Source organism: Embiotoca jacksoni, unplaced genomic scaffold (assembly GCF_022577435.1).
Source record: "Embiotoca jacksoni isolate LCO1_2020_lvr unplaced genomic scaffold, fEmbJac1.0.p SCAF_28, whole genome shotgun sequence".
NCBI lineage: Eukaryota > Metazoa > Chordata > Actinopteri > Embiotocidae > Embiotoca > Embiotoca jacksoni.
This window is the reverse complement of record NW_027185379.1, coordinates 4,012,824-4,027,597: the sequence shown is the minus strand read 5'-3', so window position 1 is coordinate 4,027,597 and position 14,774 is coordinate 4,012,824. Positions and strand designations below refer to the sequence as shown.

The 14,774-nt window shown below is 41.4% G+C and overlaps 2 protein-coding genes across 3 annotated transcripts; one reads left to right on the top strand and one right to left on the bottom strand.

The window, feature by feature from the left end:
- Nucleotides 1–1,987: 1,987 nt before the first annotated feature.
- On the top strand, nucleotides 1,988–9,886 carry trmt9b (tRNA methyltransferase 9B). Its single transcript, XM_069161311.1, has 5 exons — nucleotides 1,988–2,076; nucleotides 2,434–2,692; nucleotides 6,871–7,072; nucleotides 7,268–7,441; nucleotides 7,885–9,886. Exons 3-5 carry the CDS (start codon nucleotides 6,919–6,921, stop codon nucleotides 8,844–8,846), a joined length of 1,290 nt encoding a protein of 429 aa, XP_069017412.1. The 5' UTR covers nucleotides 1,988–2,076; nucleotides 2,434–2,692; nucleotides 6,871–6,918; the 3' UTR covers nucleotides 8,847–9,886.
- An 81-nt stretch (nucleotides 9,887–9,967) lies between these two features.
- Nucleotides 9,968–12,667, bottom strand: hdac12 (histone deacetylase 12). Of its 2 annotated transcripts, XM_069161314.1 has the most exons (8): nucleotides 12,453–12,667; nucleotides 12,202–12,345; nucleotides 11,733–11,892; nucleotides 11,448–11,644; nucleotides 11,195–11,345; nucleotides 10,805–10,921; nucleotides 10,580–10,722; nucleotides 9,968–10,477 (listed from the first exon to the last, which is right to left on the bottom strand). In XM_069161314.1, the coding sequence occupies exons 1-8, from the start codon at nucleotides 12,552–12,554 to the stop codon at nucleotides 10,454–10,456; spliced, it is 1,038 nt and encodes a 345-aa protein (XP_069017415.1). In that variant the 5' UTR covers nucleotides 12,555–12,667; the 3' UTR covers nucleotides 9,968–10,453. The 2 variants fall into 2 exon arrangements, with proteins under 2 accessions (XP_069017415.1, XP_069017414.1); XM_069161313.1 differs by lacking the exon at nucleotides 9,968–10,477 and having other exon boundaries at nucleotides 10,484–10,722.
- Nucleotides 12,668–14,774: the final 2,107 nt, after the last annotated feature.

Sequence of the window (14,774 nt, the reverse complement as noted above, 5' to 3'; positions counted from 1 at the left end):
CGGCTTCCTCCTGCCACGACCAAAATCCCTATTCTCCAAACACTTCAACTGTAAAAACTGTGGTCAAAGCAAAACACGATTAACTTCTATTTGTGTCACAATATTTAATAAATACACAAATAGGCAATGTGTTGAAGGTTTTTGCTCAGGTTGCAGTTTCGGTGATGCAGTAAAGAACACACTTTGAACAAATACACTATAAATGGTGCTGGCTTAATTAAATTTAATAATAATAATAATTAAAAAAAAAAAAAAAGATAACGTCCGGCTGTTGTCTATCGTCAACCTCCCCTCTTGCGTTGTGTGTGCTTTAATTCTCTTAGACGCAGAACTTCTCAAAGTTTTCAGATTTCCCGTAACCCGAGATTATTTCTGCCTCCGTGGGACGTTTTCGGCGGTGTGGGAGCACAAGCCTTCAGGCGGAGGCCTGCAGAGTCCTTGAAACACAAAACACCGCAGGAAGGTGGCCGACGACAGACTGAACTCGTGCCCGAAGAGGTTTTACGCAGCAGAAACTGACAGCACTGCTGTTTACTTGCTGCTAAAGCGCAGCTGAGGAAATGTACGTGTTTTGGGCATCTCGCTTTCATTCATAGGCCAGCAGTGATTCCAGGCCGGTCCCCCCCCCCCCCCCCCTCCCCAGCTGCAAAATATGGACGAATGGAGCGCGTGGAATTTGATTGACGGCGCTGTGATGGAGGCTTTGTGCTCCCTGAATGGCAGTGAATGAACCACAAATTATTTACTGCTTATCAGCCATCCCGAAGTCAAAATCAGATCCGACATCCACACAGGAAACAAAGGACAACACAAACTGGATGTGACAGCCTAGTGTGGTCTAATTACCACATTCAAATGCAAAGCTCAATGGAGTCCAACCTAGAGCTACTCCTATTTGATTTCAAATATTTTGATGGCTATACTGCATTCCTCGTGATATTCTTTGTAGTTGCTGCTAAAGAGAAATGTTTCCTGTATGTTTTCAAACAAAGCGCTTTTTTTGTGGGTTTTTTTGTTCAAATAAACCTGAAGACATGACTGACATGAGTGCAACAGTTATAATTCCCTCGTTGTAAGCCTCCAGATTGAATTGATTCGTTTCTGGTCAGTATTTTCCTCCTGCTCCAGCCTTCAGATGCAAACAGGGATTTAATAGAAGTTAAAAGCCATTCAGCCTGATGGGGAAATGAGAGCTTTCACAAACTGTCAGACACACTTCACGTTGTAGATTGGGTTTGTCACGTGAGGCTGACAGCCAATAATAACGATCGTCTTCTGCGACCGTACAAGCGTGTCATCTTTTTGTTTTTTTTACACACCGAAGCCCGAGTCAGCGGAGTCAATGCACCCATGATAAAAACCGGATATGAGATTACATTTCCTTCAAAATAAAAGCATAACGGTGGGCCATTTTGACTAAGAAAAACTCAAAGTATCCGCTGTAGAGAAACAGTACAGTATGAAACCAGTACACACGTGAAAATAATAGGCAGAACCGAGGTGAATATAAGGAAAGTGAATACATTTCAATTTCTCTGATATCCCCTTGGTTGGTTTTATTGCACAAAAAACATGCAATTCAATATTTTTTCCTAAGTGCTGGTATTATCAAAGCTAAACATTAGGCCTCGACACTCAAGGGAAGCTGATATGGAACAGCTCATCTATCAGCATTCATTCAATTCTGTGCAATTTGATGTATTATCCCACCAATGCACAAGTTATTGCAAGGCACTTCACGTACTAGAGTCCTCAGAACAGAACCTTATAACATTATAAGAGTGGAATTCAACAATTTAACAATTCCCATGGGAGGAAAAAAAACAAAACCTCCCCTTTAAGAAGAAAGAAAGACCATAGACAGAACCAGGCTCAGGGGTGGTCGGCCATCTGCTTCGACAGGTTTGGGTGAGGGTGGAGGGGAGAGAGAGAAAAGAGCACAGAGGTCCGATCGATCCAGTCAACCGTTGTTGGGATCAGTCAACACAGACCAGAAACATACCAGAAACCAGAGGTAGCTGCAAAACAGACAAATTCAACCAAACAGTGGGGCAGCACAGTATTAAAGTGGAATACGTGAGTAGATTGTGAATTCTCATATATAATTATCAAGAGTTTTAGGTCACTACATTTTTATTTTTTTGTTTTTTCATTTAATAGATAAGCCACCCTATCAAGGCAGCAACAGGCCATTGTTTGTGTTTTGCATTTGTAGTTGCGATTGCGATTGCAACTTTAAATTATAACGAATGGAAGAATATCTTCAAATCTGTAAATTATCATTCAATATAACCTGCATTCAAATGGATCAAATAGTTATGTGTTCAGGCTACTTGGTTGTTTTGTAACCCGTGCATAAATGTACAGTATGACCGCTTTAATTTTGAAACTTGTCACCGGAAGTGTGTCTCCACACCTTTGCTGCCGTGACAGGTACAGACGTTACCTTTGCTGTGTGGACTTGATGCTGTCCTGCGGTCAGTGGACTTGTGGCGGTCGCACACGGCGCGTCCTTCCTCCGGTCGCTGTTATTTCGTCCTCAGCATGTCGTCGGTCGTGCTTCGCTCGGTGTCGGGCTCCTGCCTTTGACCCGCATCACAGCTCGACCATGTAGATCCGTCGCTTGTGCAGAGAGGGAAGTTCACCTCCGGCGACCTGAGGATAGAGGCGGATAATTGCATGTCGGATGAGGGTAAGTGATTTAGCATTTCACGGAGGACATGTCAGGGAAGAATATGCAAATATTGACAAGATAACAGCAGCTACTGCAGTGTATAAATTCGATTTTAGTTTGGTAAATGTCTTAAACATGACCTTTTTGTTTTCAATGTTGGACTCGTACATCTATTAAGAAACTTTGATGCGACTTAAAGTAGCAGCCCACATGCAGGACGAGCCTGACACACTATCATTGTTCAATTTAAATGCATTTTGTAGGCTAATTGAAAGCCTTGGTAATTACTCTTAAGAGTTGTTCAATCATTTGTGTTTACGTGCATACCTATGAATATATAGACCCATTATTTCCTGCAGTTTGTACCAACAGTGGCAGCAGGAAAGGGAGTCAAAATTAACCTCCAGACCTCTCACCACATGATGACGCCCAGTCATTAACTGCTGGCATATTTGATGGGTAAACCTGTCCTCAGTGGCTCCATGTGTTCAGCCCTGTCTGCTTATATATATTTAAAAACAACAACAACAACACTACTAATCACGTCAAAGCCCTGCTGAGGTCTGAGCCATCAACACGGTCCAGGAGCAGCTGCTTAAACTCAATGATGTCTAATTGGGCTTTAATGGCGGATGTTGTTAACGGTGTTGTTTGTTTTGACCAAAATGCCTTCTTATGGAACTTATTGATTGTTTGTCAGGGAAGCTATACAACATTTTTTTTTTTTTTTTTTTAAAAGGGACCAAAACAGTGGCTGGTTTCACCTTTATCCACTGAATGTTCTACACCTCAGACAAAGCTGTGTGCCAGACATGGCCCCTGTCTTCTTATTTAATCTTGGTTCCCGTTATCAGTCAGAGGCAGAGCTCTGAGCCTGGTTACATAATGTGAGCTGAGGATGACCATATAGTTTGGTGAGCAGCAGCAGCAGCAGGAGGAGGAGAAGGAGGATGAGGGGGGGAACTCGGGCAGAATTGAACACAACACAAGACTGAACAAGGCCAGATTACAACATTACGTAAGAGATGTTTTACTTCCACTTGGCTGAGATGATGCAAACGATGGTGGTCCAGAAAATAGGTCTCAGCCAGGGATGCTGCAAAACCTTTTATTTACCAAATGAGGAGTGCATAAACAAGCCTTTCAGTGCACATGGCTCTGACAATCAGTGTATGGAGAGTAATGTGTGCTTTTCATGCAGCACTGCTCTGCCAATCTTACTCATATCCTGTGGTAAATGTTCCCAGTAATGTTCGTTGTGTGCACAATGGGCACCGCTAAATATTACATTCAAGGACATACCAGTCGGAGGGCTTTTAGGAGAGGTGGAGGGGAAATATTTAATAGTCTTTCTTCTGGTTGACCTTGTCAGCGAAGTGCACCACGGCACTGCGTGGTTCATTAGGCTGCAACGCTCTGTTTTAGACACATAAAGGGAATTTATTGACTCACAAAAGAGATGTATGTGGATGTTAGTCCTCTTTAAAAAACAAAAACAAACAGTTGATAACAGTCCAGCTTGAAAGGATGGAGGATGAAGTGGATTATATTTAAATATTATGCCATTTGATTGGAGATACAGCTAAGTGGGAATGTTTTTCCTCATGTTCCTGCTACTAGATTTTGTAACATTATGTATTATATTTTTTGTCTATTGCTTTTGCATTACATGTCAGCTGTGATGGCAGTGACACATCAGGCATGCTGAGATGGGTTTGCACTGACAGCTTTCATCCTCGTCATTGAAAATCTTTGTCGCACGGCTCAATACGGGATGAAAATTGAAAGTGTGTGTTGCCAATATTGTACATTTGATTGTGCATTAGTGTGTTGTAATGCATTTCAAGTGCTTAAATTCAAACAGATGGCAAGTTATTTAAGGATTTTTTTGTTTAATATTAGTGTTGGTACAAATGAGACGGCTGCCTTTTCATCTGGCCTGACTTATGTGTCAGGAAACAACTTTTTTTGCTATTACTGATTTTAATTTTCACCACTGATTACAGACTTGATAAACGTTATAAATTTGTTGATTAATAAAATATCATAAAAGCAAACAAAAAGTTCAAGCAGCCAACAATGTTGTCACTCCAATCACAGTTTAATTTACTTTCTGAGGTCAGTTTTTATTAATGAACAGTAACTGATGCAATACAAGAAAGCCGGTTATACATTTATTCAGCATTAGTTTTTGGAAAACAGCAGCTGTGAAAATCTCATGAAGATTACTACAGGTTGATTGATTTCTTCAGTTTTGCAAACAGTTTGGGCATTTTTTACACATTTGCTTTTGAAATCTCATCACAGTGGCTTTGCATGAAATTAATTCAACCACAAGACAATAAGCCGACAGGTCAAATGAGAAGCTACTGAGCATATTGAGATACTCTTGCCTGCAGGAGTAATATAATCCTTTGGATAATGACATGAAAGAGCTCTTTGTACATATTATATACTGCTTGAGGGAGACATGGCAGCAGCAGCAGCCCTGCAGGAGCTGTGGGCTGCATCCTAATACTCTGGGATGACTGCAGTGGGAGCTGTGAATAGCAAACATCACAATTACATAATTCCCCCAAAATGTTCACCTGAGACTGAAATTCTTAAATGCAGCTCTGAATTTCAATACATGTATATTCTGTCCATATGTTACATATTGGTTGTGGGGATGTTATCTTCTTGTTGCTGTAGATAGTTCTTTAGGAATCTAGCTGCGTGTTTGGGGTCGGTGCTGCTGTGTGACGGGCTAGAATTTAAACACCTGAAGTCCATCATCGTCCCAACATCATGGAGTCAGAAGCAATTGAGACAACCTAAATATACAAATGTCCTGCGGCAAGTTCTCCGAGATGCTCGAAATAAACCAACGAGTAACTTTAAATGAAGAGTTTCTGCTTTTTTTTTTAAACTATTCTTTACATTATATTTGAAAGGATCCTCCCTTTAGTTGTCCCTTAAGGCAAGTGATTAAATATTGTAATATAGTACTGTGCAAGTGCTGTATTATATTCAGTATATACAAGTTTAGAAACTATGAAAAAAAAAACAAGACAATGTCTGGATTAAATGAAGCAACGATTACAGTCACACCCCAAACTAAAGCTTTCACACAGTTAACTCACCTCAACTCGGTTTTTTTTGTATTGCAACTTTCATACAAGCTTGCAGCCCAAAGTGCTTCACATCAGAGCAACATGCACACCTGAAAAAGCAAAGAACCAACCAAATCTACAAGCATACAAATGGAACAATAAGTTTAAAAATACTGTAAAAATGTAGGTTAAATAAAACAAAGGACTTAAAATGGCAACAATAAAACGATGTTTTAAGAATCAATAAATACAATTCAGAAAAAAACAGTAATTCAAATTTTAAGTCAGGATGATAAACATCACTAGAAAGCCAGATTAAAAGAGATTTTTTTAACTATGCAGTGCTTTGATGATCATAAATAATGTCATCAGAGTAAAAGCTCATCCACACGTTTCTATAAGCCCCAAATTTCTGAGAAAATTCTAAATCCTCTTCAGAATCAGAGAGGGTCATCTCAGGTGAAACTGACTCCTGCAACAAGAGCTGATGCTGGATAAATATAACATATAAACCCAGCAGCAGCTCAGTTCTTACCTACAGACTGTAAACAAGCTAATGAAGGTCATTAACTCAAACATGATTTATGTTGGTTGTTTTGCACCTCATTGCTTACAAAAATGATTTATGTGTTGACCTTTCTTCTTCGGCATTATCGTAAAAACAATGTGATACAGCCTCTGTAGGAAATGGAGCCGCTGAGTGCTTCTAAGATGAGCGCTGCTTCCTTGTTGTCACTTAGTTAGTTAATTTATGGTCGCCTCTTCTTTTTTTTCCCCACAGTTACAGATGAATGATGACAAAGTAATCCTGATGACTTGTGCTTCCCCTCAGTGTGTCCTTGTCCTCTACGGTGGATGTGAGAAGGGATGCAGGTGGTACTTGGTTAGACATTAAATTACCGCTGCTGCCTGACAAATGTTTGAAAGTGTCTGCTGATTACAGTTTCCACATGACCTTGTTGGACCTTAATTAGCATGCAGAGAGGAACACCACTCTGCTGTTCCCACTTTAGAGGTCCACAGTGTTTTTAAAAAAAAAATATTATTTACCTAGCAAAGGTTTTGTATTTGGAAATGAGCAGAGGGATTATTTTGTCCCTGCAGCCATGATGCTGTGAGGCCACTGCATGAGGCAGCCTGTGAACGAGGACGATGGAGGAGGCTGCCAGCCAGCTCGAGCGAGACCATGTGCACAGCGTCTATGACAAGATTGCTCCATATTTCAACGACAGCCGCTACAAAGCTTGGCCCAAAGTACGGCAGTTCCTGCTGGACCTGCAGCCTGGCAGCATTGTCGCTGACATTGGTGGGTGTCATCTCCAGCAGTAATGTCATCTGATAATTATTACATTGTTTGTGCTTTTTATATTATTTTTTTCAAACACAAGTAATTGTATAATTGGCCTCTCTTAAAATGGAGCACATATTTGAAATCAAAGCTGACTTCTGATCTTTGATAATCTGTTGCCAATGCTGTAGCTGACTGTCTTGCACTTGGCAGGTTGTGGCAATGGCAAGTATCTCCACATCAACAAGGACGTGTTCAAGATGGGGTGTGATGTTTGTCGCCCCCTGGTGGACTTTGCCTGGAGCCAAGGACACGAGGTTCAGATGTGTGACGGGCTGCATTTGCCTTACAGGGACAGCTGCTTCGACGCTGTGCTCTCCATTGCAGGTAATGGACACACGCACGCACTCACACGCACACACACACACACACACACACACACACACACACACACACACACACAGAGCTGAGGCTGGGTTTGGATGTTGTTGATTCCTCCCACTCAGGAACAAATCGCTCCTTTCATGTGCATGAGCTCCATTGCTGCAGCTGCCATTTGCCTTGAATGAAATTAACTTGTATAACAAACATCAGTTTACCACAAAGTTGTGTTGCCTTGCCAACAGTGTGAAATAATTCACATGTCCTCCAACAAAAGGGATTAAGTACACAACAGCAGACGCCCACACTATTAATTCATCTTGTGCCGTACGCGGTGTACTTCATATGTTGTTGACTGCGAGTGTTGATCGTGTCAGGACATTATAATAGAATAAATGCCTCCATAGCATCCTACTTATATCTGACAAATGAATGTTTGTTTTTTTCAGTCATTCATCACTTGTCCACCAAGGAGCGTCGTATTCGAGCAATAAAGGAGATGGCTCGCACCCTGCGAGTGGGTGGACGCATCATGATCTACGTGTGGGCCATGGAGCAGAAACGTCGTAAATTTGAGAAGCAGGACATCTTCGTTCCCTGGAACCCCAATCCCCATCTGCCCACCGGCTTCAGCAGGGAGCATCCCAAACCCCGAAGGAGAGCCGCGGCACAGAGTGTGAGCGAAGCCATAGACGACACTGAAAAGCACAGGAAGATCAGAAGCGCATCCTCCGTGGCGGACGAAGAGGATCTGACCCGCACGGTGCCGCAGCAGAGGACACAGAGACTGTGGTTCTTCTCCAGGTCTCTGGATTCTGTGTTTGACTTTGGAAGCTTAGCCATCTCCCGGTCGTCGTCCAGAGACCTGAACACTTTATCTTCACCCACCGGTGACACAGAGGGGAGCAAGGCCAACCAGCGTGGGAGAGGACAAGGCCTCATGAAGCAAGTCTCCAGCTTCTTCTCCTATCCATCTGTGGTCGGCTCAGAGGAGGACGTCTTTGACTCGGTCACGGACCTGCACAAGCGACAAAATCATTCTGGAAGTAACAGCGACTCTACTAAGTACACCGGTACAGAAAACCAGAGTGTCTCGGTGTCTTTAGCCCAGGAGTGTGGCTCCCTGGCTCTGCCAGACCTCGTCTGTTTGCAGAGGGAGCACCTGAAGCAGTGTGGAGATGAAAGTGAAGGCGGGCCGCAGAGAGAAGAGCAGCATGAAAGCACACGGAGTCCTCAGGGGAGTGAAGGGCAGGTGGACGGCTCCTGCCTGAGGTACTATCACGTCTTCAGGGAGGGAGAACTGGCTGAGCTCATCGAGAAACACGTTGAGGAGCTTCATGTGAAACACACTTACTTTGATCATGCCAACTGGTGTGTGGTGGCAGAGAAAGTCCAGTTATGGAAAATATGATTTTAACTTCTTTTTTTTTTTTTTTTAACTTTGCATTGTTTTAAGTTTTAGCACTGAATCGGAACATTTGATGATTTTAACCTTCTTGTAATGGGAATGTGTATAAATGCACTGATGAAGCCACTGTTGAAGGTACACAGAACTACTCCAGTGCTGCAGCTCTCTACTGGAAAGTGTCATTTTTATTTAATTTATTTAGTTAATACTGGAGCCAGTTATGTGTCAGATCTGGCATCGCTGTAGAACTTTAGCAGAGAGGATGGTAGTGTTCAACGATGTTCTGTCACTGTATACTACATCCTATTTTTAAAGTATTTATTCTATTTTATTACATGATTCTAACAAGCAGTATCTAAATGTCCGGTGTGTGTGTCCTCTTTTTAAGACCAGAATTTGTTCTTATCAAACCACAGAGAGCTCCAGGGTTGCTACTGATTTTTAACTCTTTCCAAAGAACATTTCTTCATTTTTTTTCTTTGGCCTTTAAATATTAGCCAAAGAGGAATTTGTGAGATTACAGTATACTCTTCACCTCTATGCTGTCATATGATTTAATGCATTCAAATTCTTACTGTCTTTGTGTTTTACAATTGCACGTTCCTTAACTCTTGATTATGAGGAGCCAAACGTGAATCTTCTGGACGTCTGTGACGCTTTCTGTAAACTACTTGTGTAATCTATCAAACACTGTCACGGCAAGAGCTCAACACTGTGCAGATTATCTTTCAAAATATTCGTCCCGATTTGTTTTGTGTTCAAAGAACTTGTTGCCGGTGTGTGTTTTCGATGTTGATATTTGCAATAGTTGCGTATTATCTGACAAGCTGAATATACCACTTGTGTATTTCAGCAAATCGACTGCCTCGTATACTGTGAATAAACATTGCACTGTACCACAAATATGTCGCTGCTTGATGTCAGTGAATGACATGAAATTAGGTGAAACTAGAAACATTGTGGTTGTCTGTTGTGCCAAGGACGATCCTTTGCTTTTGAGTTTGAGTTTCTTTTTCCTTATTAAATATTTTTGTGCACGAGTGTTTTTGTGTTGCATTTACTGGCATAAACATTTGTTGATGTCATCAGCCGGTGGAACGACATTCAGTTAAAACCACAAAGTGTATCGTTAGAGTATTTAATAGTTACACAGAACTACTATAGAAGCACCAGTACAGTATAATGATGAGGTAAACAGTAAGTTAAACCTCTTCAGTCAAACATACTGTATTATAAAGTCCACTGCATGACTACAAGCTTTTCAAATAAAATTATCCTGAGTAGAGCACCCTTAATATTTGAAAGATGATTTTTTTTTTTTTCATATATAAAATGCTGGTCAGCTTCAAATATCTTGCTTAATACGTCACGAAAAGGTTCACAGTTCAAAAACAAATTTACTTTAGAACTTTCATCATCTGTGCAGCATATCACATAATTTTATACTGTGGTAATTCTGCCGTATGTGCAGCAAATAAATATGGAGTATATAAACAAGGCATTGGTTCATGTTTTAAGTGTATAATCAGATGTATTTTACTTTTCCTAAGAATCCATAGTGGCAATGGCTCCTAAATATCAATGAGTTCAGCACTGAGGAGATGAAGGTTTTACATTCTACATTTCCTCCAAACCTGAAATATGAAGGACACATAAACAATAATCACTTATTTTGTGCATGTAAATTTTTTTAATTTTTTTTTTCAAATCTGTTTAAGCAGCTGTGTTTCCTTTACCTGAGTCGCGGCTCTGTGGACGATGGAGTGCCTCAGGGCCAGCTTGTCGATGTCTCTGGAGTATCCTCCACCAATAACAGCAGCGACTGGGATGCCTTTGCTCACCACAGTCTTCATCACGTACAAATCTCTCTTATAGAGCCCTTGAAGATACTTACAGTCATTCAAACAAGCCTGTAAGTGATTCACAGGAAGAGATACTTGTGTGAAGAGAGGGTCGCTGACCTTGGTCTGTCAGACGGAGTCTCCCCAGTTCATCTTCCCAGTGAGGATCAACACCTGCGTCATACAGAACCAGGTCTGGACGAAAAGTCTCCAGCAGCCGGGGAAGGTGAGCCTCCACTGTTAAAAATACACCTAAATATTACATCCGTTTGTGGAATTTCTTTTGATTGAAATTACTTTCAAGATGCTGCTAAAAACATTAGTTTTACATTTTTATTTTACTTAACTAAACAGCAAAAAGGATACAAAGCCTACAATATAAACCTTAAACTGTCATGGATTTGCAGACATCAGCGCTCAAATTGAGATGTAGTGACTTGACTGATGCACTATTTTCATCTGAACATCGTACACTTGTTAAATGAGTCATTGTGGCCTGTATTAACGTGCCCGTGGAGAGGTACTCCTTGTCTTCCAGCCCATCCTCAACACTGATATCTAGGTCACTCTGTTGTTTGCGGAGGGGGAAGTTTTTCCCACAATGCACTGAGAATGTAAACACAGATGGCTCCTCTTTAAAAATGAACGCAGTGCCGTCACCCTGTTGGATGCAAAAAAAAAAAAAAAGATAAAAGGTTTAGAGACAAATGTTGGAGTTAAGATGTAGTGGTTTGATCTCACAACAGGGACAAGTGAACTCCACCTGATGCACATCCAGATCCACGATCAGAACCTTCCTTTTGGTTGAGGAGTTGTCCAGCACGTATTTGGCTGCAACTGCTAAGTCATTGAGGAGACAAAACCCCGAGCCATAGCTGGGAAAAGCGTGATGGGTTCCTCCTGCCGTACTGCAAGCCAGGCCCTTCTGCAGAGCCACCTGAGCAGCCAGGACAGTCCCACCTGTCAACAAGGTGAACAACAGTGTAGCGTGATCTCTCCAGGTCAGGCAGCTGTGTCAAGTCGCCTGCACCGTGTGTTCCCTCCTCACCCGTCTCGTATCGACAGCGGCTCACGATGCCTTCGCTCCAGGGAAACCCCGTCCTCCTCTGCTCTTGCGCATTTATCTTCCCATGTATGAAGTTGTTCAGGTACTCCTCGGTGTGCACACGGCTCAGTAACTCTTCGGAGGCCGTCTTAGGGAGCCACACCTACTGCGAGGGAGGAAATTCACATCAACAGTGCTTTTGTTCCTAATAACAGCACCTGAAATCAGCGTTACCATCAATTAATCTACTGGTATTTTGTGTCATTGATTTAATCAGTGTGTAAAATGAGAGAAACTGATCTCAAACAACAAAAATTACCCACATTTGTAAACGTTTGGTCGAAACAACAAAACAAACAAAAAAAAAAAGGACAATTTACAGTGACACTAAATCAACATTAATACAAATACAGGTGCCTTATAATCCCACGACCTGTGTTTTATTTTAGTTGTAAATATAACTGATTCTCACCTGCTTCTCTGTGATGACTTGATCTTTGAGGAGGAAGTGTAAGACCCGGGGAAACTTGCCCATTGGAAACCTGTGACCAGGTGGGAGGTCACACGCGTACTTGCTGTGATGAACTATTGGAAGCCCGCCGGAGTCATGTCGCACCTGTGAGACGGAAAAAGGTGGACTCCCAGGTCAGTTGTCATGTAATGCATTGTGTTTGCAATGCCCTGGATTTTTATTTAAGTAAAGAGACAGATGAAACTTCTTACTACTTCTGCATGGAAACATCTGCAGGATGTGAGCGCTGCACCAACCAGCCGAGCCGCTTTAAGGCGAAGTCTTTTGGAAAATATTCTTCTTGTGCTGGTCATTTCTCTGCCTCAACAGTCACTGACAGACACTTATGAAACAGGTTTCGTGCAGTCTGATGTTATGAAACGAGACAGGGCAAACGTGCCGAAAGTGTGTGCCGTCCTGTCGCGGATGTTTGACTGACTGTGGTGGTGTCTTCTCTGTGTACTGCTGCCCTCTACTGTCACGGAGTGGAAATGACAGAGAGTGTGTTGGTGTCATGGTTGCTTGTCACCATCTACTGATTTGGACTGAATACTGCAGATGTACAAAAGTGTGTATCTATGGATTTGTTAAAACTTTTTTTTTTTTTTTTTTTTTTTTTTTTTTTAAACAAACATTGTAACGTTAATCTGGCTATAAATGGGAAATGTAATGCAGGTTCTCCTAAAAATATGGCATTTTTCTCAAAGTTATTAAGTAGCTAACCTACGTCGCCTCCAACAGGTTGCAGGGATCAGTTAAGACTTTGAAAAACACTGAAATGTGTTTTTTGTTGTTTTATAAAGGGGTGTCAAAAACGATTTTCACAGATAAACAATCCTGCGTGCTAATGTCTGCTTCCTTACATCTGTATTATACATTTTATAGGGCATATGGAAGTAAATGCTTACATGTACTGCAGAATCGGACTAAACATACATGTTGGTTTCAGTGTCGCAGCCTTTTGAAGATGATCTTGTTGCTTGAGGAAGAGTTCATGACGTTGCGGCGTTTGGCGTGAATCCACATGCTGTTCTTCTGATGTCTCCGCTGCTGTATCTTCTTTATCATGCTGTGAGCTGCATGTGTTGAAACAAGCTTCCCAGATTTCTGTGTTAGTTTAGATGTAGTGGTTTAACTTAAACAGAATGCACATTATTTATGAAGTTGTTTGAATGCTGCTTTTACTCTGTTGAAAGAATTTAGCTCATATTATTATAAGCCATACTACTTCCAATAGCAATGTTTCTGCATACAGTACTGATTTATTCTGTGGAGGACAGTCAGATTAAGTGGAAACCTCAATGCAAATTAGGTACATTTAGTTTTCACAAGGTTCCTTTTTCCATTTACAGTTTTCCACCTGTACAGTTTTCCACAAATAGAATAGTTTTCCACCTAAGACCAGCACTTCATCCTTTTCCATGAGGGTGGTTGTTTTTCTTTGCATTCACTCGACGTTTCTGATGTTTGTCCGCACCGTTTTATCCTCTCCTCCTTTTCAGCCATCACAAGCAGCTCGCTTTAACTTAAAGAGTGGTGTAATCACAGTGCCAGAGTATCGTGTATATGGCGTCCCACTGACATCATGTCAGACTCAGACTGCCTTCACTCCCACATGCTGCAGTTAGTGACAAAGGACTGATGGAAATTAAGCATCTATTTTTAACAATGTCCAGAACATGATTAATATTTGTATTTTGACAGATTACTTCTTTTTATGGATGAGAAATGTATTGATGTAGTTTATAGGTTTCCTGTCACTGTACTGAAAAAGGCCTTTGATGAGCTACTTTTGTGTCTGGCTTTAACTCTCCATCTGTCTATTTTACATTGCTGGCAGGCAGCTCAAGGCACTGTCTGGCGTACTGTCGGCTCTGAAGATCTTCCATGTGTGTGTGTGTGTGTGTGTGTGTGTGTGTGTGTGTGTGTGTGTGTGTGTGTGTGTGTGTGTGTGTGTGTGAAGAGTCTGGTGGATGAGGATTAGTACAGCCCCCCCCTGGGAAAGTGTACTAACGGGCAGATAGGAAAAAAGAGGAGCCTGTCGGCCCCAGGTGCAGAGGAGAAATCTCCTCATAATAGAGAAAAGAGATTAGAGGAATAAAATCAATTGCTGGCTTCAGCACTGTTAACAGGCATTTCAAATAGGGAGAGCTGAAGGAGGAGAAAGGACTCTCTATCCAATTGAAATACTCCAATATATCTTGATAGAAAGATTGTGAGGTTTTGTGCAGGAGGTAAAGGTTATATTAACTCATTTACATTTAGATTTCCTGTTATGCTTCTGCTTCCGCGTTTCATTAAATTTCATCTTGTCTTTTTAAAGGACAGTACCGCTGCATGTGTTCACTGTTTTATGACAAATCAGAGATAACCATTTTGGAAACCAGGCTTTTTATTAATTTCCATAGAGTATACAAATCAATTAAAAGACATGTTAAATCCCATATCGTAAACATTAATTTGACATTTATCTTTTGGGAAATTCCCACCACTGTTGTGAGGTACAGAATAGGTTGCAACTAAAAATGATTTAA

Excerpts from the sequence above, each read along its gene's own strand:
- trmt9b (XM_069161311.1), top strand. The coding sequence starts at position 6,919 with ATGGAGGAGGCTGCCAGCCAGCTCGAGCGAGACCATGTGCACAGCGTC. Across the intron at positions 7,073-7,267 it reads CAGCATTGTCGCTGACATTG|GTTGTGGCAATGGCAAGTAT; the intron begins GTGGGTGTCATC and ends TGCACTTGGCAG. Across the intron at positions 7,442-7,884 it reads CGCTGTGCTCTCCATTGCAG|TCATTCATCACTTGTCCACC; the intron begins GTAATGGACACA and ends TGTTTTTTTCAG.
- hdac12 (XM_069161313.1), bottom strand. The coding sequence starts at position 12,554 with ATGACCAGCACAAGAAGAATATTTTCCAAAAGACTTCGCCTTAAAGCG. Across the intron at positions 11,645-11,732 it reads CCGCTGTCGATACGAGACGG|GTGGGACTGTCCTGGCTGCT; the intron begins GTGAGGAGGGAA and ends CCTTGTTGACAG. Across the intron at positions 10,723-10,804 it reads ACTCCGTCTGACAGACCAAG|GGCTCTATAAGAGAGATTTG; the intron begins GTCAGCGACCCT and ends AGTATCTTCAAG.